At 51.2% G+C, this 22,121-nt stretch overlaps 3 protein-coding genes across 8 annotated transcripts in view; 2 read left to right on the top strand and 1 right to left on the bottom strand.

Annotated features, from left to right (window-relative positions):
* FXR2 (FMR1 autosomal homolog 2) overlaps window positions 1–16,423 on the top strand; it is a 27,612-nt gene extending 11,189 nt beyond the window's left edge. The window contains exons 4-17 of the mRNA XM_023193174.1: window positions 1,774–1,845; window positions 1,949–2,097; window positions 2,513–2,606; window positions 4,003–4,119; window positions 11,682–11,852; window positions 12,893–12,971; window positions 13,302–13,411; window positions 13,645–13,731; window positions 14,031–14,253; window positions 14,474–14,671; window positions 14,761–14,961; window positions 15,056–15,151; window positions 15,303–15,403; window positions 15,730–16,423. Of these exons, the coding sequence (XP_023048942.1) occupies window positions 1,774–1,845; window positions 1,949–2,097; window positions 2,513–2,606; window positions 4,003–4,119; window positions 11,682–11,852; window positions 12,893–12,971; window positions 13,302–13,411; window positions 13,645–13,731; window positions 14,031–14,253; window positions 14,474–14,671; window positions 14,761–14,961; window positions 15,056–15,151; window positions 15,303–15,403; window positions 15,730–15,825 (1,794 nt within the window). The 3' untranslated portion in view covers window positions 15,826–16,423. The remainder of the gene's footprint in view (window positions 1–1,773; window positions 1,846–1,948; window positions 2,098–2,512; window positions 2,607–4,002; window positions 4,120–11,681; window positions 11,853–12,892; window positions 12,972–13,301; window positions 13,412–13,644; window positions 13,732–14,030; window positions 14,254–14,473; window positions 14,672–14,760; window positions 14,962–15,055; window positions 15,152–15,302; window positions 15,404–15,729) is intronic.
* SOX15 (SRY-box transcription factor 15) lies at window positions 15,303–19,480 on the top strand. Its single transcript, XM_023193196.1, has 3 exons — window positions 15,303–15,403; window positions 17,908–18,502; window positions 19,111–19,480. Exons 2-3 carry the CDS (start codon window positions 17,970–17,972, stop codon window positions 19,277–19,279), a joined length of 702 nt encoding a protein of 233 aa, XP_023048964.1. The 5' UTR covers window positions 15,303–15,403; window positions 17,908–17,969; the 3' UTR covers window positions 19,280–19,480.
* On the bottom strand, window positions 19,444–22,115 carry MPDU1 (mannose-P-dolichol utilization defect 1). Of its 6 annotated transcripts, none has more exons than XM_026456304.2 (6): window positions 21,852–22,114; window positions 21,570–21,697; window positions 20,858–20,943; window positions 20,618–20,736; window positions 20,365–20,475; window positions 19,444–20,210 (listed from the first exon to the last, which is right to left on the bottom strand). In XM_026456304.2, the coding sequence occupies exons 1-6, from the start codon at window positions 22,026–22,028 to the stop codon at window positions 20,085–20,087; spliced, it is 747 nt and encodes a 248-aa protein (XP_026312089.1). In that variant the 5' UTR covers window positions 22,029–22,114; the 3' UTR covers window positions 19,444–20,084. The 6 variants fall into 6 exon arrangements, with proteins under 6 accessions (XP_026312089.1, XP_026312091.1, XP_026312092.1 ...); XM_026456306.2 differs by having other exon boundaries at window positions 21,570–21,702; window positions 21,852–22,113; XM_026456307.2 differs by having other exon boundaries at window positions 19,451–20,210; window positions 20,858–20,979; window positions 21,570–21,702; window positions 21,852–22,113.
* Window positions 22,116–22,121: the final 6 nt, after the last annotated feature.

Genomic DNA, 22,121 nt, shown 5'->3' with positions numbered 1-22,121 from the left:
CAAATATGTTTTTTTTTTTTTCTTTTTGAGACAAAGTCTCACTCTGTTGCTCAAGCTGGAGTGCAGTGGCACGATTACGGCTCACTGCAACCTCCACCTCCCAGGTTCAAGTGATTCTCCTGCCTCAGCCTCCCGAGTAGCTGGGATTACAGGCTCACGCCACCAGGCCAGCTCATTTGTTTTTTTTTTTGAGACAGAGTCTCGCTCTGTCGCCCAGGCTGGAGTGCAGTGGCCTGATCTCAGCTCACTGCAAGCTCCGCCTCCTGGGTTCACGCTATTCTCCTGCCTCAGCCCCCCGAGTAGCTGAGACTACAGGTACCCGCCACCTCGCCCGGCTAGTTTTTTGTATTTTTTAGTAGAGATGGGGTTTCACCATGTTAGCCAGGATGGTCTTGATCTTGTGACTTTGTGATCCGCCCGTCTCGGCCTCCCAAAGTGCTGGGATTACAGGTTTGAGCCACTGTGCCTGGCCAGGCCGGCTAATTTTTGTATTTTTGTTTTTTGATTTTTTTTGAGATGGAGTCTCGCTTTGTCGCCCAGGCTGGAGTGCAGTGGAGCAATCTGGGCTCACTGCAAACTCCGCCTCCTGGGTTCACGCCATTCTCCCGCTTCAGCCTCCCGAGTAGCTGGGACTACAGGCGCCCTCCACCACGCCCAGCTAATTTTTTTTGGTATTTTTAGTGGAGACAGGGTTTCACCTTGTTAGCCAGGATGGTCTCGATCTCCTGACCTCATGATCCACCCGCCTCAGCCTCCCAAAGTGGTGGGATTACAGGCGTGAGCCACCGCGCCTGGCCAATTTTTGTGTTTTTAGTAGAGATGGGGTTTCACTCTGTTGGCCAGGCTGGTCTTGAACTCCTGACCTTGTGATCTGCCTGCGTTGGCCTCCCAAGGTGCTGGGATTACAGGCGTGAACCACCACGCCTGGCCATCCCAAATATCTTGTTGGGTTTTTTTTTTTTTTTGAGACAAGTTTTCATTCTGTTGCCCGTGCTGAAGTGCATTGGTGCAATCATAGCCCACTGCTCACTGCTCAGGCTCAACCTCCCAGGCTCAAGTGATCCTCTCATCTTGGCCTCCTGAGTAGTTAGGACTGCAGGAGTGCACCACCACAACTGCCTCTTTTTTGTTTTCTTTTTGGGACAGTGTCTTGCTCTATCACCTAGGCTGGAGTACAGTGCTATGATCTCAGCTCACTGCAACCTCTGCCTCCTAGGTTCAAGTGATTCTCTTGCCTCAGCCTCTTGAGTAGCTGGAAGTACAGGCATGTGCCACCACACCTGGCTAATTTTTGTATTTTTAGTAGAGGTGGGGTTCTACTATTTTAGCCAGGCTGGTCTTGAACTCCTGACCTCAGGTGATCAGCCCACCTCAGCCAAAGTGCTGGGATTATGGGCGTAAGCCACTATGCTTGGCCTCTTGTTTTTTTGTTTTTTTTTTTTTGGTGGAGATGGGGTCTCACTATGTTGCCGTTGCCCAGACCATTCTTGAGAACTCCTGTGCTCAAGAGATCCTCCTACCTTGGCCTCCCAAAGTGCTGGGATTATAGGCGTGAGCCACTGTGTCCAGTAACCCCAAATATCTTAATGGTTATTCTATTGTTTACGTTGCCTAAGCTGGTCTTGAACTCCTGGGCATAAGCATTCCTTTTGCCTCAGCCTCCCAAAGCACTGAGATTACGGATGTGAGCCCCACCATGCCTGGCCTCCTCATCCCTTTCTTGATACTTTTGGGTGGTCTTCAATATCTCTTTGATTCTCTACTTTTCTTTAGGTTTATTCTCGAGCCAATGAACAGGAACCTTGTGGCTGGTGGCTGGCCCGGGTGCGGATGATGAAGGGAGATGTGAGTGACTGGGAATGCCTTTGGAGAACTACTGAAACAAATATTTTATTCTTAGAAAGTTGCTCAGGTCATCCACAACTTCTCCTTTTTTACCATATGCCAGTTCTATGTTATTGAATATGCTGCCTGTGATGCCACCTACAATGAAATTGTTACCCTGGAGCGACTTCGGCCAGTTAATCCCAATCCCCTTGCAACCAAAGGCAGCTTCTTCAAGGTTACCATGGCTGTGCCCGAGGATCTGAGAGAAGCGTGAGTGTTAAGGATGGTGGGAATGAGGGCCCTCTTTACAGCCCTAATCTCTGGCTTTATTTCTTCCAGGCATCACTCCCACTTTGCAGTTTTCTCTGTTGTTCCCCTGGCCCTCTAGAGCCCTTCTTGCTAAGAAGACACTCCTTTTATTTTCCCATCCTTGTTCTTTAACTGTGGTCCCTCTTCTTTTCTTATGCACTCAGCCCTGCTCCTCTGATTTTTTTTTTTTTTTTAATAGAGACAGGGTCTCACTATGTTGCCCATGCTAATCTTGAACTCCTGACCTCAAGTGATCATCTTGCCCTAGCCTCCCAGAGTGCTAGGATTACAGGTGCAAACCACCATGCCCGGCCTCCCCAGAGCCCTTCACTGTACTCTCTGTATTCTGCCCTCTGAGTACTTTTCTCCTCTGCAGCTGCTCCAATGAAAACGTCCATAAAGAGTTCAAGAAAGCCCTGGGAGCCAACTGCATCTTTCTCAACATCACAAACAGTGAGCTCTTCATTCTGGTGAGTTTATTCTGCCTGAATTTCACATAAGCCCTTTGAACATTTTTTCTTTTTCCCTTTTTAACCCCTTTGCAGAAAGGAAAGGGCTTAAATGTGCTTATATTTATTTGTCAGAGAGGACTGTGTTGCTCCTGACTCCTACAGGCCGAGGTAGCCCTACCTTTTTTTTTCTTTTTTTTGAAACGGAGTCTCACTCTTGTTGGCCAGGCTGGAGAACAATGGCACAATCTCAGCTCACTGCAACCTCCGCCTCCCGGGTTCAAGCAATTCTCCTGCCTCAGTCTCCCAAGTAGCTGGGATTACAGGTGTGCATCACCACACCTGGCTAATTTTTTTTTTTTTTTTTTTGAGATGGAATCTCACTCTGTCGCCCAGGCTGGAGTGCAGTGGTGTGATCTTGGCTCACTGCAACCTCCGCCCTCTGAGTTGAAGCGATTCTCCTGCCTCAGCCTCCTGAGTAGCTGGGATCACAGGCACCTGCCACCTCGTCCGGCTAATTTTTTTTTGTATTTTTAGTAGAGACAGGGTTTCACCATCTTGGCCAGGCTGGTCTTGAACTCCTGATCTTGTGATCCACCCGTCTCGGCCTCCCAAGTTCTTGGATTACAGGCATAAGCCACCGCACCCGACATGCCCAGCTAATTTTTGTATTTTTAGTAGAAACAAGGTTTCACCATATTGGTCAGGCTAGTCTTGAACTCCTGACCTCATGATCCGCCCACCTCAGCCTCTCAAAGTGCTGGGATTACAGGCGTGAGCTACCATGCCCGGCCTCTGACCTTTTTTTTTAAACCTGATAATCATGTTGCCATCTGGGTTGGAGACCCTCTCTTGATACTTGGACTTTCAGTAATAGAGTATGTAGCTCTCACCGTATGCTTGCTCTTTGCTCTCTCTCTAAACCATTGTCCTTCAGTACCCGGATAGTCAGCCTTTGTGGGACTGACAGTGAGTCTCCTCCTTTCTAGCATCATTTCTTTTTTTTTTTTTTTTTTTAAGACGGAGTATTGCTCTGTCACCAGGCTAGAATGCAGTGGCACAGTCTCAACTCACTGCAACCTCCGACTCCCGGGTTCAAGAGATTCTACTGCCTCAGCTTCTGGAGTAGCTGGAATTATAGGCATGCACCACCACGCCTGGCTAATTTTTGTATTTTTAGTAGATACAGGGTCTCACCCTGTTGGCCAGTCTGGTCTTGAACTCCTGACCTCGTGATCCGCCTCCCTCAGCCTCCCAAAGTGCTGGGATTACAGGCATGAGCCACCGCGCCCAGCCTGCTAGCTTCATTTCTCAACCCTTTTCCCGGGATTTAGGCATGCTGATTTCTAGTCCCTGGCTCTCCCTCAGTGTTTATTCCAAGCCAGTTTTAATGACTTTCCCACTGGTTTTCTCGCAGTCAACCACAGAAGCCCCTGTGAAGCGAGCATCTCTGCTGGGTGATATGCATTTCCGAAGCCTGCGCACCAAACTGCTACTTATGTCCCGCAATGAAGAAGCTACCAAGCACCTAGAGGTAACTTTTAGCTCCTTTTCCTCCTGCTGAAGGTATTGCCTTCCTCCCTTCCTACCCTGTCCTCCATCCATGCTCTTGTGTTTACAGAACAAAGACTAAGGCTTTTTCTGGGCAATTAAACCTGGTTCAGCTATTATTTTATCTCAGACTCCTCCAGATGACAGAGCTCTATCATGTTATAGTGCAATTATTTTCAAATTTCTTTTCACCAATTTTTTAAAATTTTTTTGAGACAGAGTCTCGCTCTGTCGCCTAGGCTGGAGTGCAGTGACACGATCTCTGCTCACTGCAACCCCCATCTCCTGTGTTTAAGCAATTCTCATGCCTCAGCCTTCTGAGTAGCTGGGATTACAGGCGTGCGCCACCACACCTGGCTAAGTTTTGTATGATTAGTGGAGATGGGATTTTGCCATGTTGTCCAAGCTGGTCTTGAACTCCTGACCTCATGTGATCCACCCACCTCAGCCTCCCAAAGTGCTGGGATTACAGGCGTGAGCCACCACACCTAACCGATGGCATCCTTTTTGATGAAATTAAATGTTACTTGGAACCACAGTGCATAAAATAATCAGTCAGAGCAGCTCTGTCTGAAAGTGGAAAGTGGACATGGCTCTTACCTCCACCAACACCCCCAAATCACCTGTGGAAACCAAACTACTTTGCAGGATATATTTGAGAACCATTTGGACACTGGGCATACCACTGGACTTGGAATGCTAAGTCTTGTCAAATAATTGTCTTTTGGCAAATAATTTCATTACGCTGAGATTTATCTTCATCTGTGCCAGTGAGGTCGGTAGGCTAGAGTGTTTCTTTTTTTAAATTTTATATTTAAAATATTTTTTCTGTTTGTTCATTCTCACAACTTAATAGGTAAACTAGAACATTTCTTTTATTCTTTTTTGGTTTTTTTTCAAGAGGGAGTTTCTCTCAAGTTGCCCAGGCTGGAGTGCAATGGCACGAGTTCGGCTCACTGCAGCCTTCACCTCCTTGGTTCAAGCCATTCTGCTGCCTCAGCCTCCTGAGTAGCTGAGGTTACAGGCATGTACCACTGTGCCTGGCTAATTTTTGTGTTTTTTAGGGGAGACAGGGTTTCACCATGTTGACCAGGCTGGTCTCGAACTCCTGACCTCAGATGATCTGCCTAACTCAGTCTCCCAAAGTGCTGGCATTGCAGGCGTGAGCCACTGTGCCTAGCCTCGTTTTTTCTTTTCTTTTCTTTTTTGAGACAGGGTCTCACTCCCATTGCCCAGGTTGGAGTAACATGGCTCACTGCAGCCTTGACTCCCCAGGTTCTGGTGTTTCTCCTACCTCACCCTCCTCAGTAGCTGGAATTACTTGCGTATGCCACAATGCTCAACTAATTTTTTTTTTTGGATGGAGTCTTGCTCTGTTGCCCAGGCTGGAATAGAGTGGTGCAGTCTTGGCTCACTGCAACCTCCACCTCCCAGATTCTAGCAATTCTCCTGCCTCAGCCTCCCAAGTAGCTGGGATTACTGGCGCCTACCACCACACCCAGCTAATATTTTTATTTTTAGTAGAGATGAGGTTTCACCATGTTGGCCAGGCTGGTCTTGAACTCCTGACCTCAGGTGATCCACCTGCCTCAGCCTCCCAAAGTGCTGGGATTACAGGCGTGGGCCACTGTACCCAGCCTAATATATATATTTTTTTGAAATGTAATCTTGCTGTGTCGCTCAGGCTGGAGTACAGTGGCGTGATCTCGGCTCACTGCAACCTCTGCCTCCTGGGTTCAAGCAGTTCTCCCTCCTCAGTCGCCCGAGTAGCTGGGATTATAGGTGCCCACCACCATGTCCAGCTAGTTTTTATATTTTTAGTAGAGTTGGGGTTTCACTATGTTGGCCAGGGTCGAACTCCTGACCTCAGGTGATCTACCACCTCCCAAAGTGCTGGGATTACATGAGCCACTGTGCCTGGCCAATTTTTTGTATTTTTAATAGAGATGTGGTTTTGCCATATTGCCCAGGCTGGTCTTGAACGTATTTTTGTGTTTTTTTTTTTGAGACAGGGTCTCACTCTGTTGCCCAGGCTGGAGTGCAGTGGTGTGATCTCGGCTCACTGTAAGCTCCACCTCCTGGGTTCATGCCGTTCTGCTGCCTCAGCTCCCCGAGTAGCTGGGACTACAGGCACCCGCCACCATGCCCGGCTAATTTTTTTGTATGTTTTTTTAGTAGAGATGGGGTTTCACTGTGTTAGCCAGGATGGTCTCGATCTCCTGACTTCGCGATCCACCTGCCTCGGCCTCCCAAAGTGCTGGGATCACAGGCGTGAGACACCATGCCGGGCTGAACGTTTTTGTTTTTTTTTTTTTGAGACGGAGTCTCACTTTATCACCCAGGCTGTAGTGCAATGGCCTGGTCTCAGCTCACTGCAACGTCCGCCTTCCGGGTTCAAGCAATTCTCCTGCCTCAGCCTCCCAAGTAGCTGGGACTACAGGTATGTGCCACCACACCCGGCTAATTTTTGCATTTTTAGTAGTGACGGGGTTTCACTATGTTGGCTAGGCTGGTCTCAAACTCCTGACTTCATGATCCACCTGCCTTGGCCTCCCAAAGTGCTGGGATTACAGACATGAGCCACTATGCCCGGCCCTGGTCTTGATCTTCTAGACTCAAGAGATCCACCTGCCTGTATCTCCCAAAGTGCTGGGATTACAGGTGTGAGCCACCACACCCAGCCTATACTAGAATATTTCTTTTTAAGGGTGGGCGCGGTGGCTCACGCCTGTAATCCCAGCACTTCAGTACTTTGGGGGGCTGACGCAAGCGGATCACCTGAGATTGGGAGTCGAGACCAGGCTGGTCAACATGGTGAAACCCCATCTTTACTAAAAAGACAAAAATCAGGTGGGCGTGGTGGCACACGCCTGTAATTTCAGCTACTCAGGAGACTGAGGCAGGAGAATCACTTGAATCTGGGAAGTAGAGGTTGCAGTGAGCCAAGATAGCGCCATTGCACTCCAGCCTGGGTGACGAGTAAAACTCTGTCTCAAAAAAAAAAAAAAAAGGATATGGCTGGGCGCGGTGGCCCACACCTGTAATCCCGACACTTTGGGAGGCTGAGGAGGGCGGATCACCTGAGGTTGGGAGTTCAAGACCAGCCTGGCCAACATGGTGAAACCCCATCTCTATTAAAAATACAAAAATTAGCCAGGTGTGGTGGCAGGTGCCTGTAGTCCCAGCTACTTGGGAGGCTGAGGCAGGAGAATCGCTTGAACCTGGGAGGCAGAGGTTGCAGTGAGCCAAGATCACACCATTGTACTCCAGCCTGGGCAACAAGAGTAAACTGCATCTCAAAAAAAAAAAAAAAAAAAAAAGGATATTTCTTTTTTTGTTGTTTTTTTGTTTGTTTTTTGAGATAGCGTCTCTGTCGCACAGGCTGGAGTGCATGGCACTATCTTGGCTTACTGCAACCTCCAACTCCCAGATTGAAGCAATTCTCCTGCCTCATCCTCCCGAGTAGCTGGGATAACAGGTGTGTGCCATCACACCTGGCTAATTTTTGTCTTTTTTAGTAGAGATAGGGTTTCACCATGTTGGCCAGGCCGATCTCGAACTATGGACCTCAAGTGATCCACCCACCTCAGCCTCCCAAAGTGTTGGGATTACAGGTGTGAGCCACCACGCCTAGCCTGACTAGAGTATTTCTATGAGATCTTTTTGAATTCTGACATCCTATAATTGTCAGATTCCCTTTCCTTGATAGTATAACATTCTAAGTGAGTAGGGTGTGTGTGTTTGAATACCCATTTCCATTTATCAAGTGAATTGATCTTTTTGGGAGGCTTTTTTCTGTGGCTGTGCAATTTTTGGGTCATGATAATCTTTGACTTCTTCAGGGATCCTGCTCAGGGCACTGGCAGGAAAAATTCACCATTACCTTCAGATGATACAAACTTTATTTTTTGTTTTTGTTTTTTGTTTTGAGATGGAATCTCAGTCTGTTGTCCAGGCTGGAGTGTATGTAGTGGGGGGATCTCAACTCACTGCAGTCTCTACGCCCCAGGATCAAGTGATCCTCTCACATCAGCCTTTGGGTGGGTGGGATTAGAGGTGCACGCCACCATACTTGGCTAATTCTTTCTTTCTTTTTTTTTTTTTTCTGAGACAGAGTTTCCCTCCTTTACCCAGGCTGGAGTGCAATGGTGCAATCTCTGCTCCCTGCAACCTCTGCCTCCTAGGTTCAAGTGATTCTTGTGCCTCGGCCTCCTGAGTAGCTCAGATAGCAGGCATGTGCCCCCACATCCGGCTAATTTTTGTTTTTTTAGTAGAGATGGTGTTTCACCATGTTGCCTAGGCTGGTTTTGAACTCCTGACCACAGGTGATCCACCTGCCTTGGCCTCCCAAAGTATTGGGATTACAGGCATAAGCCACTATACACAACCCTAATTTTAGTATTTTTAGTAGAGACGGAGTTTCACCATGTTGGCTAGGCTGGTGACGAACCCCTGGCCTCAAGGGATCCACTTGCCTTGGCCTCCCAGAGTGCTGGGATTATAGGCATGAGCCATTGCACTGGCCTATTTTATTTTATTTTTTAATTTTTTGAGATGGAGTCTCGCTCTGTTGTCCAGGCAGGAGTGCAGTAGTGCGATCTCAGTTCACTGCAACCTGTGTAGTTAGCGCAGAGTGAGCAAAGGGAGACTGATACAAAATTTTGTCAGACAGTAAGTAGATCATGTAAGACATGTACGGTAGGCTGAGGGGGATTTTATTGTGCATATACTGAGAAGCCACTGAGTTAACAGTGCCTTCTGTCTTTTTTTTTTTGGAGATGAAGTCTTGCTCTGTCGCCCAGGCTGGAGTGCAGTGGTGTGATCTCGGCTCACTGCAAGCTCCGCCTCCCGGGTTCAACTGATTCTCCTGTCTCAGCCTCCCAAGAAGCTGGGACTACAGGCACCGGCCACCTCACCCGGCTGATTTTTTTGTATTTTTTTTTTTTTTAGTAGAGACGGGGTTTCACCGTGTTAGCCAGGATGGTCTCGATCCCCTGACTTCGTGATCCACCCGCCTTGGCCTCCCAAAGTGCTAGAATTACAGGCGTGAGCCACCGTGCTCGGCCACAAGTGCCTTGTTTTAAACTTGTTTCAATGATAGATTGAAAGGGGAGCAAGATCGGAAGCAGGAACAGAGCACAGAAGTCCAGGTGAGAAACTTGAACTGGAGTGCTAAAGGAAGAGATAGAGAGTAGTTTTATGTAGGATACATTTTACAAGTAAAACCAGTAGGACTGACAGGCTCTGTGATACTAAGAGATACACATTTGGTCTCCTGACCAGGCTCCTGGCATTCCACTTGTAAAATCCTTGGAATCTCCAGTGATGTGTGTTTTGTATGCTGATGAGTTGATTCATGGCTAGCCCCTCTAGGTGGCTTCATGATTAGAGGGTTGGAACGTTCAGCCTCACCCCCACCAGCTTCCTGGGAGGGGAAAGGGGCTGAAGGTTAAGGCAATCACTGATGGTCAGTGATTTAATCAGTCATGCCTAGTAGTGAAGCCTCTGTAAAAACCTGAAAGCGGCCGGGCGGGGTGGCTCACACCTGTAATCCCATCACTTTGGAAGGCCGACGTGGGCAGATCACGAGGTCCAGAGTTCAAGACCAGCCTGGCCAGCATGGTGAAACCCTTTCTCCACTAAAAAAACAAAAAAAAAGGGAGACAGAAGTTGCAATGAGCAGAGATCACATCACTGCACTCCAGCCTGGGTGACAGACCCCAAATAAAAAGAAAAAAAAAAAAAGAAAACCCAGCTGTTCTGCAGGCTTATCTAGAAGACTCTTATAAGTCATTGTAGATCACTTCCTCTCCCTTCCTAATGTAGTGATTTTGAACACTCAACTTAGTTTCTTTTTCCAACTTTCTCTTCTTGCCTGGTGTAAATCCTTGCTATAATTCAGTCCTGTCCAACTTGGAAGTGGGAAGTAGTGTATTGCAATCAAGGAATATCTCCTTTCAGGTATTATTTCTATTTGGTGCTTACAACATGGGATTTACTCTTCTAAAGCCTTTCTGTCTTCCTGCCCCTGAACCCAGGGGTTCCTCTAAGGACTGATTGAGAAATGAAGTGAAAGCCTGGTGTTCTATAGGCACGTTTTCTGTTTTTCTTAACCCTTCACTTTTTTTTTTTTTGAGATGGAGTCTTGCTCTGTCACTAGGCTGGAGTGCAGTGGCATGATCTTGGCTCATTATAACCTCTGACTCCCTGATTCGAGTGATTCTCCTGCCTCAGCCTCCCAAGTAGCTGGGATTATAGGCGCACCCCACCACGCCCAGCTAATTTTTGTATTTTCTTTTTTCTTTTTTTTTTTTGAGACGGAGTCTTGCTCTGTTGCCCAGGCTGGAGTGCAGTGGCCGGATCTCAGCTCACTGCAAGCTCCGCCCCCTGGGTTTACGCCATTCTCCGGCCTCAGCCTCCGGAGTAGCTGGGACTACAGGCGCCTGCCACCTCGCCCGGCTCGTTTTTTGTATTTTTTAGTAGAGTCGGGGTTTCACCGTGTTAGCCAGGATGGTCTCGATCTCCTGACCTCGTGATCCGCCCGTCTCGGCCTCCCAAAGTGCTGGGATTACAGGCTTGAGCCACCGCGCCCGGCCAATTTTTGTATTTTTAATAGAGATGGGGTTTCACCATGCAATCTCCTGACCTCGTGATCTGCCCGCCTCAGCCTTCCGAAATGCTGGGATTATAGGCATGAGCCACTGTGCACGGCCTACCCCTCACTTTTTACTTAAGTTGTTGGGTTTTATGTGGGGATGAGTTGATATCCGTTTGGTTAAGGTAAGAGTTCCTTACACTTGCAAGTACCTTGTGAGAAGTACTTTCACACCAGCCTTGTCTAATCCTCCTGCTAGTCTTGAGAATAAGATAAGTTGGATATAATCACTTAGCAGATGACACAAGAGGCAGCGTGTGTTTTAAGATCACACAGATAGATACTGTTAGGGATAGATACTCTTAGGGTCAAATCCAGAACTTCGGTGGGTCTCAGTCCAAACTCTACCCTCTTTACCTTTCCTGCCCCACAAACCATTGGTATTTGGAAGGTAGGGGTGGAATTAAAAGTTCTTGACCTTGGCCAGGCATGGTAGCTCACGCTGGTAATCCCAGCACTTTGGGAGGCTGAGACGGGTGGATCACCTGAGGTCAGGAGTTTGAGACCAGCCTAGTCAACATGGTGAAACCTTGTCTCTACTAAAAATACGAAAATTAGCCAGGAGTGGTGGTGGACATCTGTAGTCGCAGCTACTCAGGAGGCTGAGGCATGAGAATCACTTGAACTCTGAGAGGCGGAGGTTGCAGTGAGCCAAGATCGCGCCACTGCACTCCAGCCTGGGCGACAGAGCGAAACACCATCTCAGAGGAAAAACAAAAAGTTCCTGACCTTTCCACACAAGTCCTGGTGGTCAGCAGACTCCAGAGTGGTTCTAGCTTTCTATTAATATCACATAGTTTTCCTTATTTAAGTTATGCTAAGGGTCATGTGCCTGGGACTGTGTTCTGAGATTCTACCACCATGATTCCTACAGTGACTTTTCCTTTCAGACAAGCAAGCAGTTGGCAGCAGCCTTCCAAGAGGAGTTCACAGTGCGAGAGGACCTGATGGGACTGGCAATTGGGACTCACGGTGCCAACATCCAGCAGGCCCGAAAAGTACCTGGGGTGACTGCCATTGAGTTGGGTGAAGAGACCTGCACTTTCCGCATCTATGGGGAGGTCAGCAAAGGATGTCTTTCTTCTGGGTCTCTTAGGGGATAGAGGGAAGAGAGGCTGAAGTAGAAAATAAGCCTCAGGCTGGGCACAGTGGCTCATACCTGTAATCTCAGCACCTTGGGAGGTTGAAGTGGGAGGATCACTTGAGCCTAGGAGTTTGAGACCAGCCTGTGCAATATAGTGAGACCCAATCTCTACAAAAATTTAAAAATTAGCTGAAAGTGGTGGTGCGTACGTATAGTCCCAGGTACTTGGGAGGCTGAAGTGGGAAGATGGAGGGGAGGATTGCTTGAGCCTGGGAGTTTGAGACCAACCTGGGCAACATAGAGAGACCCTGTCTTTACCCCCGAAGAAAACCAAAAAACAAAAAAACGTTAACTGAGTGTGGTGGCATGCATCTGTGGCCCCAGCTACTTGGCTACTTGGGAGGCTGAGGCAGGAGGATCACCTGAGCCTAGAAAGTCGAGGCTGCAATACACCATGATGGTGCCACTGAACCAACCTGGGCAACGTAGTCAATAGAGTGAGACCAAAAAATAACAAAAATAGACCAGATCTCTGTTGCCCAAGCTTGTCTGTTATTAACTCCTGGCCTCAAGGAGTCCTCCCTTAGCCTCCCAAACTGTTGAGATTACAGGTGTGAGCCACTGTGGCTGGCCAAGTTCCTCTGTTTTTTTTTTTTTTTTAAGTTATTTGTTTGTTTATTTTTTTATGAGACGGAGTCTAACTCACTCTGTTGCCCGGGCTGGAGTGTAGTGGCATAATCTCAGCTTATTGCAATGTCCACCTCCTGGGTTCAAGAAATTCTTCTGCTTCAGCCTCCTGAGTAGCTGGGATTACAGACATGAGCCACCATGCTTGGCTGATTTTTTGTATTTTTAGTAGAGATAGCATTTCACCATATTGCCCAGGCTAGTCTTGAACTCCTGACCTCAAGTTATCCGCCTGCCTCAGCCTCCTAAAGTGCTGGGATTACAGGCATGAGCCACCTCACCCAGCTGGTCTTCTGTTTTAGTAACAACTCCCCACTGTTCTTCCTTTAGACTCCTGAGGCTTGCCGACAGGCCCGAAGCTACCTTGAGTTTTCTGAGGACTCAGTGCAAGTGCCCAGGAACCTGGTTGGTGAGTTGGTGGCGTGTATATACAGTTAGAGATCAGAATCAAGATTCTCTACAGTGATTCTGAGCTTGTATCCAGGATTGGCACCTCCCTGTGGACTTATCAGTTTCACAAGGACAGAGAAACAGTCTGTAATGGGAGTGATAAAAATGAAAGAATAAATTTCTAGGGATTGTAACATTTTGTCCTGTAAAAACACATCAGAAACCTAGAAGCAGGAGAATGAAGTAAATGGAATCCATATAAAGAAAATGCGGCTGGAAGATGGTTTATCAGCTTTATTCTTATTTCCTTAAAAAAAAAAAGGCTTAATTCCTCCTTTACTTATTCCAGGCAAAGTGATTGGGAAGAATGGGAAAGTGATCCAGGAGATTGTGGATAAATCTGGTGTGGTGAGGGTTCGAGTGGAAGGGGATAATGACAAGAAGAACCCCAGGGAGGAGGTATGGGTACGGGGCAAGTGGGCATAGAGATTGGTTTCCAGAAGTAAACGGGATTGTCCTCTGAGGGCTGGGATTGTCATTTGAGAGGGTGGAGTACGGAAACTTGTTTAACCCTAGTAGATTTAGAGCCCAGAATGATCCCACTGGGCAGGTTCCCCTAGGACACTGGGTGGGGTTAATCCTTCCATTTCATTTTCCTTTCTGATCCATCATTTCTGCTCTCTGCTCTCCAGGGAATGGTTCCCTTCATTTTTGTGGGCACCCGAGAGAACATCAGCAATGCCCAGGCTTTGCTGGAGTATCACCTTTCCTACCTGCAGGTACCCAGGCTGGGAGAGGACAGAGCTGGGTGTGGAAAGGGTTCGAACTAAGACTGCTGTGGGGGTCAGCTCAGGAATTTTGGTGCTCTGTTTGTCTCTCCATGTAGAACAGAAAACATTTGTGGAAATTTGGGGCTATAGGGTTGGGTCCCAGAATTTTCCTTGTTTAGCCAGTGTCTTCCTTCTCCTTGCATTCCTAAGAGATTAGATATAGAGGGACAGTCAGGGTGGAGAAGCATGAAGAAAGGCACTGATCTTATTTCTCCTTTCGCTTCTTCTTCCGTCTTTTACCCAACCAGGAGGTAGAGCAGCTTCGCTTGGAGAGGTTGCAAATTGATGAGCAGCTTCGGCAGATTGGGCTGGGCTTTCGCCCTCCTGGGAGTGGGCGGGGCAGCGGTGGCAGCGACAAGGCTGGATATAGCACTGATGAGAGCTCCTCCTCCTCCCTCCATGCGACTCGAACCTATGGGGGCAGCTATGGGGGCCGTGGCCGTGGCCGGAGGACAGGCGGTCCTGCCTATGGTGAGACAGCTTGGGAACAGGAGGCAAGGAGTGGCAGGGCTTGTGGGTAGAGGCAGAGGTCTGGATGGAAGTTTGGGGAAATCTGGGATGGAGATGATGAAGAAGTGATTGATTGGCTGGGGGACTTGTGAGTGAGAGGGAGAATTCTTCCAGTTTGGGGGATGTGATGGATCCTGGGGTAGGATGAATGGCCGTGAATAAATCCCACTGTGTTCTTCAGGCCCCAGCTCAGATGTGTCTACAGCTTCAGAGACTGAGTCAGAGAAGAGAGAGGAACCCAACCGAGCTGGGCCTGGCGACAGGGATCCCCCAACCCGAGGGGAAGAAAGCCGGAGGCGGCCGATTGGGGGCCGGGGTAGGGGACCCCCACCTGCCCCCCGGCCCACTTCGAGATATAATTCTTCATCTATTAGCTCAGGTACCAGACAGCTGGGTTCATGAATATGGGCCAAAAGAAAAGATGATGGGCACCTGAATGCCAACTTCTCCTCTTCTTCCTCTGACCAGTGCTGAAGGATCCAGACAGTAATCCCTACAGCCTATTGGACACGTCTGAACCAGAGCCCCCGGTTGATTCAGAACCTGGGGAACCCCCCCCAGCAAGTGCCAGGCGCCGTCGCTCCCGCCGCCGCCGCACCGATGAAGACAGGACCGTCATGGATGGAGGCCTGGAATCAGATGGGCCCAACATGACAGAGAATGGCCTGGGTGAGGGTGTGCCTGGGGTCTGGAAAGTTAGACATGGGTAGGAATCAAGGCTGAGGGGTTAGATGTGTGACTCTGGATTTTTCCTGCCCTACAGAAGATGAATCAAGACCTCAACGTCGTAATCGCAGCCGCCGCCGCCGTAACCGTGGTAATCGGACTGATGGTTCTATCAGTGGAGACCGCCAGCCAGGTCAGCCAACTCTGGACACCAGAATCCTTCCTCAGAACTGAGAGAATGGGATGCTTCCTACCCTGTGAAAATCAGGGGTTCGGGTTCAGTGGGTGTCTTGGGCTGGCTACCAGAATTCCATCTGAAAGTCTTAATCTCCTGCCTTCCCCAGTGACTGTGGCTGACTATATCTCACGAGCAGAGTCTCAGAGCCGCCAGCGGCCACCCCTGGAACGCACTAAACCCTCAGAGGACTCTCTTTCAGGACAGAAGGTAAGCAGGCAAGATGTGATTTACCCCATCCCTTTTTTGTTGTTACTCTGGGGCAGGGGGCACAACAAATTTCACAAAGAAATCTCTTACTGAATTGCAGAGGCAGCTGTGTCTGATGGAGTTTAGACTAGTGTAAACTTTGAATAGGATAGAGAGGAAAGTGTGGTTCACATTTTGTGGATCCCAAGTAAGAGAGACTGGATCATGAGGGAACCAACCTCTGGATCACCAAATGCCAGGAGGGCTTGGATGGTAGAAATGTCTCCCACCTGAATTTCTGCTCACCGCTTCTTGCTTGTCTGTTTTCTTTCCCACTTTCCCCTCAGGGTGACTCTGTCAGCAAGCTTCCTAAGGGCCCCTCGGAGAATGGGGAGCTCTCTGCCCCCTTGGAGTTGGGTAGTATGGTGAATGGGGTTTCATAAAACCTCCAGCCTGCACCCCTCCCTTCTCCATCTCGCTTGCTGCCCAACACCATGGCCCTCACAGGCCCAACTGACCTGCGCTGGAGCTGCTCTTATCTAGGGGGGAGGGGGGTGGCACAGCAGCTTGGGTACCCCCCAACCTCCAGGAGCTAGTGGAGGGGTGTGTAACAGGGTCATACCCCCTCCCTCTTGTCCACCCTACCCCCAGGGTAAGGGGAGCCTCTCTCCTTCCCCATCAGACTGGATGTGCCTTTATCCTCTAATGCCCCAATCTCTCTCTGAACACCCCCATTCTCCACCTGTTGGTGGGGGGTGCTCCTTGACCCACCCAGATTTGACCGTTCAGGGGGCCTCCCCTGCTATCCCTCCTCCCATCCTGTACCCCCCATTTCTGGGGCCTCATCACTGTGGAAGACGGGGATAGTAAGATAAGTGGGTGGGAGGCACGGGGAAGGTTTTGGAGTAGAACCAGGGGTGTGTATGAAGGGGGGTGACAAGGTCCCCTGGGGGAGGGGACCAACCTTGTCTGGTGGATGAGAAGGCGTATTTATTTTTCACTGTACAGTATTTAAAAAGAGAATAAAAAAATCCAAATGGCTCTCTGGCTCCTGTGCCACCTTTGTCCCCAGTTTGGTCCATTTGTTTCTCTAGGACTGACCTGCCCTGACCCCTGGCTCTTGTTTTCTGTTCCTCCACACCTGACTTCTCATTGTCTCTTGTCCCAAAGATGGTCTTACTTCTGGGAATTCCTGACATTCCTAAACTCCCCAGGCCCAGGTTCTCCCTCCTGGTCCAGAGGAGGGGGGCTTGTGCCTTGTTGCTTCTCCCCTCCCCCAAGTTTGCTGATGGAGGGAGTTGGGCCACTCCTATACCCTGAGTCACGGCACAGGCTAGGCAGGGCTGCCCAGAGCTGGAGCTGTTCCTGCTAGAAGCTGAGAGCCAAGGCAGGCTGCTTAATCCGATTACCTGAGGCCTGGGGCTTGGGCTGGGCCGTTGGGCAGAGTGAGGAACAGGGTTCCCTGACGGCAGCCTCTGGAGCCTGGGGCCCGGCCTTCTTGGTGGTGTTCTGCCTTCTGGCTCCAGGCTTTTCATGCGGCATGCACATCACAGACCTCTCAACTCTGGGGAGTTGTCCTAGGTTTCCCCCCCCCCCTGGCCCCGGGGGCCTGAAGGTAAAACTTGCCATAATTCAATGGCAGTCGAGAAATCTAGGTTTAGGGACTGGAGTTGGGAGGGCTTAAGTTTTCTCACTTGGGAAAGGGGTTGAATCACGGCCCAAGCACCTGCTGGAATGACTCAGGAAACAAAAATGGTCTCTCTCCTCGGCCTTTCTTGCCCCAGGGGCAGGTCTGGGATTTGAGGAGCAACAGGCGCCAGGAAAGGGTTTGGGTTGGTGGTCCGGGATGCTCCCAAGCTCCTCTCGGCACAACTCAGGCCCTGAGGGCACTTGATCCGCCTGTGCTTGATCCCATTGTGGAAAGAATTGGCTTTAAATTGCCTGTGCTCAGGGAGGGGAGGCAATCAGCAACGGGCTGGAAGGCCTGACATCAGGTCTTGGTTGGGGGGGGCGTGGCACCCTGAGGGTGTTGGGGGCTGGGACAAACAGGACACCTGGGTTTACCTACGGGCAGCGGATGTTGGCGCCCTTAAGGAGGTGCAGGCTTCTGGGAGGGCCAGGGGCGGAGTCAGTCTTTAAAAGCGGTTCCCAGGGCTGGCCCGCCTGCCACAAACGCTGAGCCCAGGTGGGAGAGTTCTGGGTCATCCGAGCCCGGCAGCTGCGGGAACTCCGGAGACCACAAAGCGGTTTATGGTTTACCCCCTCCACGGAAGGTCGGTCTGATCGCAGCTGCGGGTCGGGGACAGGGACCGGGGGTCCCCCCAGTCGGTAGGCCTCAGAGCAGCACCTTTTCAGTGCCGGGGCATCAGACAGCGGATTTTGCATTCGACTCTCCCCAAAGTGTGCCGAACTGGTTGGAAGCAAAGGCTCTAGTTTAAGCTCTGGGCTTGGGGATAAAATATACTTTTTAAGGACCCAAGTTCCTCGGCAACGACTCCAGACTGGGAAGACCCCTCCATTTTCAGGATCGACGCTTCACGTTGAGGGGAGGGCATTCAGGACGCCCCCTTAAGGCTTCTCCCAACCCATGGCGCTACCGGGCTCCTCACAGGACCAGACCTGGAGCCTGGAGCCTCCTGCTCCCACGGCTTCTGCGTCTTCATCTTCGGGACCCCAGGAGCGGGAGGGCGCTGGGAGCCCCGCGGCCCCCGGGACGCTGCCCCTGGAGAAGGTGAAGCGGCCCATGAACGCGTTCATGGTGTGGAGCTCCGCTCAGCGCCGCCAGATGGCGCAGCAGAACCCCAAGATGCACAACTCTGAGATCTCCAAGCGCCTGGGCGCGCAGTGGAAGCTGCTGGACGAGGACGAGAAGCGGCCCTTCGTGGAGGAGGCCAAGCGGCTCCGCGCCCGGCACCTGCGCGACTACCCCGACTACAAGTACCGGCCTCGGCGCAAGGCCAAGAGCTCGGGCGCCGGACCTTCCCGCTGCGGACAGGGAAGAGGTAGCCTGGCCGGCGGCGGCGTGATCTGGGGGCCGGGGTACGCGACCACCCAACCTAGCAGAGGCTTTGGGTACAGACCCCCCAACTACTCGACAGCCTACCTACCCGGCAGCTATGGGTGAGTGCCTGGGAAGCGGGCTGAAGACGGAGGGCCCATGGACCCCTCTCCTGGAGCCTTGGTGGGGGCGGATGCCGGAGGACGGGAGCCCACCCAAGCAGAGGCCACTCTCGGCCAAGGTGTGGCGGGCACAGGCCCCAGTACCTCCGGGGCCTGTGTAGGGTGGGGCGGGTCAGGGTTCTCCCAGAGGGCGTTTCCATCTCAGTCTGAAGTTGGTGGCCCAGCAGGGCCTGGTGACGGACCCCAGGATGCGATTGTGTCCTAGTTAGATGCCCTGTTTCCCCGCTGCTTCTGGCCTGTGTGTGACCCAGCTTCCTCTCCCAGCCCCCAGGGCAAGGAGAGGCCAAGCCCGTTCTGGCCCTTGCTGGCCTGACTCCCCAGCCCCAAGAGGAAAACAGCCGTGCAGCACGCAAGCCCGCCCGCTCCCGAGCGTGCCCCAACAGGGCCCCGGGCTCTCTATCCCCGGGTCGGCTTCCATGCCTGCTGCGCCCAGCGGGCTGGGTAGCCAGGGCTGGGTGGGTGACAAGCTCTACCCTGTCTGCCCAGAATTGGTCAGACTCATCTCCAACCCAGGGAAGTGCCCTCTAACCTCTTGTTTCTCTCTGCAGCTCTTCCCACTGCAAACTGGAGGCCCCCTCATCGTGCGCCGTCCCTCAGGGTGACCCTAGGCTTCAGGGGGAGCTGCTGCCCCCCTATACCCACTACCTGCCCCCTGGCTCTCCCACTCCATACAGTCCTCCCCTTTCTGGTGCCCCCATGCCCCTAACCCACCTCTAACTCTCATGGACTCAGACCTCACCCGACATGCCTCATCCTCCTTTTTTAATCCAGCAGCATCCCCTACCCCAGGCTGTCAATCCTTTCTCATGTTGGACTACAGTTCAGACCCGCCTGCAGTCCTCCCACGAAAGCCAGGGAGAGCCGCACAACATACAGTTATATTTTTGGTAGTATTAAACACAGTTTTGTATTATTCAACTGAGTCTCCAGTTTTTATTGTCCCATCTGTTCCCCTCACTGCAGCAGGAACCAGCCCCATCTCCACTCCCTTCCGCCTAGACCTGCCAGAGCAGGAACCTCCTCACCCCACCCTGGGGCCCTGCCTGAGTCATTCTCCGTCCCCCTTCCCCCACCTCAGCACTGGGGTCTGGGAGACAGTCCCAGCCGGGCTGAGGGAGGAAGGGAGCCACAGCCCCCCAGTCCCCTCCACTCCGCCTTCCAGGCTCCATCTTCTAGGGCCAGAAGGGAAGCAGGGAGGCTGGAGGACAGGGTAAAACATTTACCCAGGATAGTGTTAAACAGCTGGAAATTGCTGCTAGAGGAGGAGGCTTGGCTGAATGACTGAGTTAGAAAAGCACTCAAATGTCAAAATTTTGGCTTAGGAGACTCTACCCCCATCCTCTCCTTTTCTAAGGATCTGGATCCATCAACCATTTGTTTCCACTAAAGCCAACCCTGGCTCAGAAAGTCTGCAAATGCAAGGAATGGAGGATGAGTAAGTCACACCAGCAGGCTGGCTCAGATGGGGAGAACCCTGAGGTTGGGTGAATGAGTGGAAACGGAATGACTCCAGTAGCTGGCTCTACTCCGCCTTTTTCTGCTTGTGGGGAGGCCTTGCATTCCAGTAGAAGAGCAGCTGGGCGGCGATGAGGCCGTTGCAGAGAGAGGAGACCACAAAGGTCCCAGCCATCAGGGGATCTCCAGTTTCCTGGTTGCAAGAGACAGAGCCAGCGTTACCCTTCAGCTTAGCTCAAGAAAGCTTCCCTTATGGACAAAGGATCCTGACGGGGCAGCTTTGGCCCTTAGCTGGGAGAAGAAAGATGAGGTTTTAGTGCCTTCTAGAAAGAAGATGTTGCACCCACCTGAATGGAAGTGAAGATTCGGGCCAGGGAGCCCCCAAACAGCAGGAAGACTGTGACGGCTGAGAGCTGGCCTGTGTGCCCATTGTGGTAATTGGTGGCTGCCTGGAGAAGCTAGGGGAGGAGTTGAGACCTTTGGCTCTGTCACCTGAGCTCCTCCCATACTCCCCCAAGTCCAACACCCCCACACGTTGACCTTCCACTCTTCCCCTCCACCCTGCCCCCCAACATCTTGTCCCTTGCTCCTGGTACCCACCCTCCCCACCACCACAGCAGGCACATTGGAGGCCTGGAGCAGGGTGACTACAGTCAAGGGCGTCAGAGGTGAGAGAAGCACCAGCAGGACCAGGCCGTAGCAAGCAAGGAAAGCGACACCTAGGGGTGGGGAGACAGGAATCCTTGTCAATCTCCCAACATCATGTGGCTTTCCCAGGCCTGAGTTCCCAGCAGGGTTCCCAGGAACCACACAGCCTGCTCTTAGGGAAGTCCTCAGCACCTTTCACAGTCTGTCCTCTGTAGTGCATGACCAGGAAGCAGATGGTGATCGTCTGGAGCATCAGGAATAAGGCTTCACCCCAAGAGCTGCAGAGTCAAGAGTTGGGAGGAAGAAAGGCGGGCCTAGAAAGAGGCAGGGAAAGCCTCCATAGCCCATCCATCCAGGGACACCATGCTCTGATCACACTTCTCTAACAGCCCCCACACGGGATTGGCTCATTCTCAATCGTGGCCATTCTTGGGATGCTCACCCCTTCTCAAGGTCACCTCCACTGGTGACGATTAGGTTTCTAAAAAGGCTTAAAACTTTCCTGGCCCCTCATCCCTTTTTTTTTGAGACAGAGTTTCAAAAAAAAACTCCCGATCTTGCACAGGCTGGAGTACAGTGGCACAATCTCAGCTCACTGCAACCTCTGTCTCCCAGGTTCAAGTGATTCTCCCGCCTCAGCCTCCCAAGTAGCTGGCATTACAGGTGCCCACCACCACACCCGGCTAATTTTGTATTTTTAATAGAGACAGGGTTTCACCATGTTGGCCAGGCTGGTTTTGAACTCCTGACCTCAGGTGATCCACCCACCTTGGCCTCCCAAAGTGCTGGGGTTAAAGGCACGAGCCACCCAGCCTGGCCACTTTCCTGCCCTGTAATCTCCCTCACCTTAATCCCCATTAGAGTTGTGGGTATTACCCTTGGGGAGGAAGGGTGGGCCCCTCACCTGAATGGGAAGTTGTTAGTGATGCTGTAGACCATGGTCCCAGTCAATGCCACTAGCTCCAGCATTACAGACTGAAGACTCAATCCTTCGGCACTCTTGGCTCCCAGGATTTTAAACACCTGGGGCAGCTTTACTAGGGGAAAGATGAGAAAAGTAGGACTGAGGAGCCTCCATTCTTTGGGATGCAACACAACAGCTACAGAATGAACGCCCACACAGTTAACGGCCTCTCAGAACCTCCACCTCAACCCAACAGCAGGAAAGAAAGATAAAGAGACATACCGAGAAGTGAGCCAGCCACAATGCCCAGCCCCAGGCCTTTGCTGAGGAGAATCTTGAGGCAGGGGACTGAGGAGAGAAAAACGGGTAAGCAGACAGGAGATGTCTGAAACCGAGGCCAGGGCTTGAAGCTCCTGTGGGCTCTCCCCAACCCCTCTTACCCACACCACGGTCTTGCATTGTCTTGGGGGGAGGAGGGACGGAGGGCAGCGAAAAAGGCCTGGTCTTTCCTGCTCCAAACCACTATACCTTTTTTTTTTTTTTTTTTTTTTT

This window comes from Piliocolobus tephrosceles, chromosome 16, assembly GCF_002776525.5.
Source record: "Piliocolobus tephrosceles isolate RC106 chromosome 16, ASM277652v3, whole genome shotgun sequence".
Classification (NCBI taxonomy): Eukaryota; Metazoa; Chordata; class Mammalia; order Primates; family Cercopithecidae; genus Piliocolobus; species Piliocolobus tephrosceles.
The sequence above is the reverse complement of the archived record's forward strand: the minus strand, read 5'-3'. Positions and strand labels throughout refer to the sequence as shown.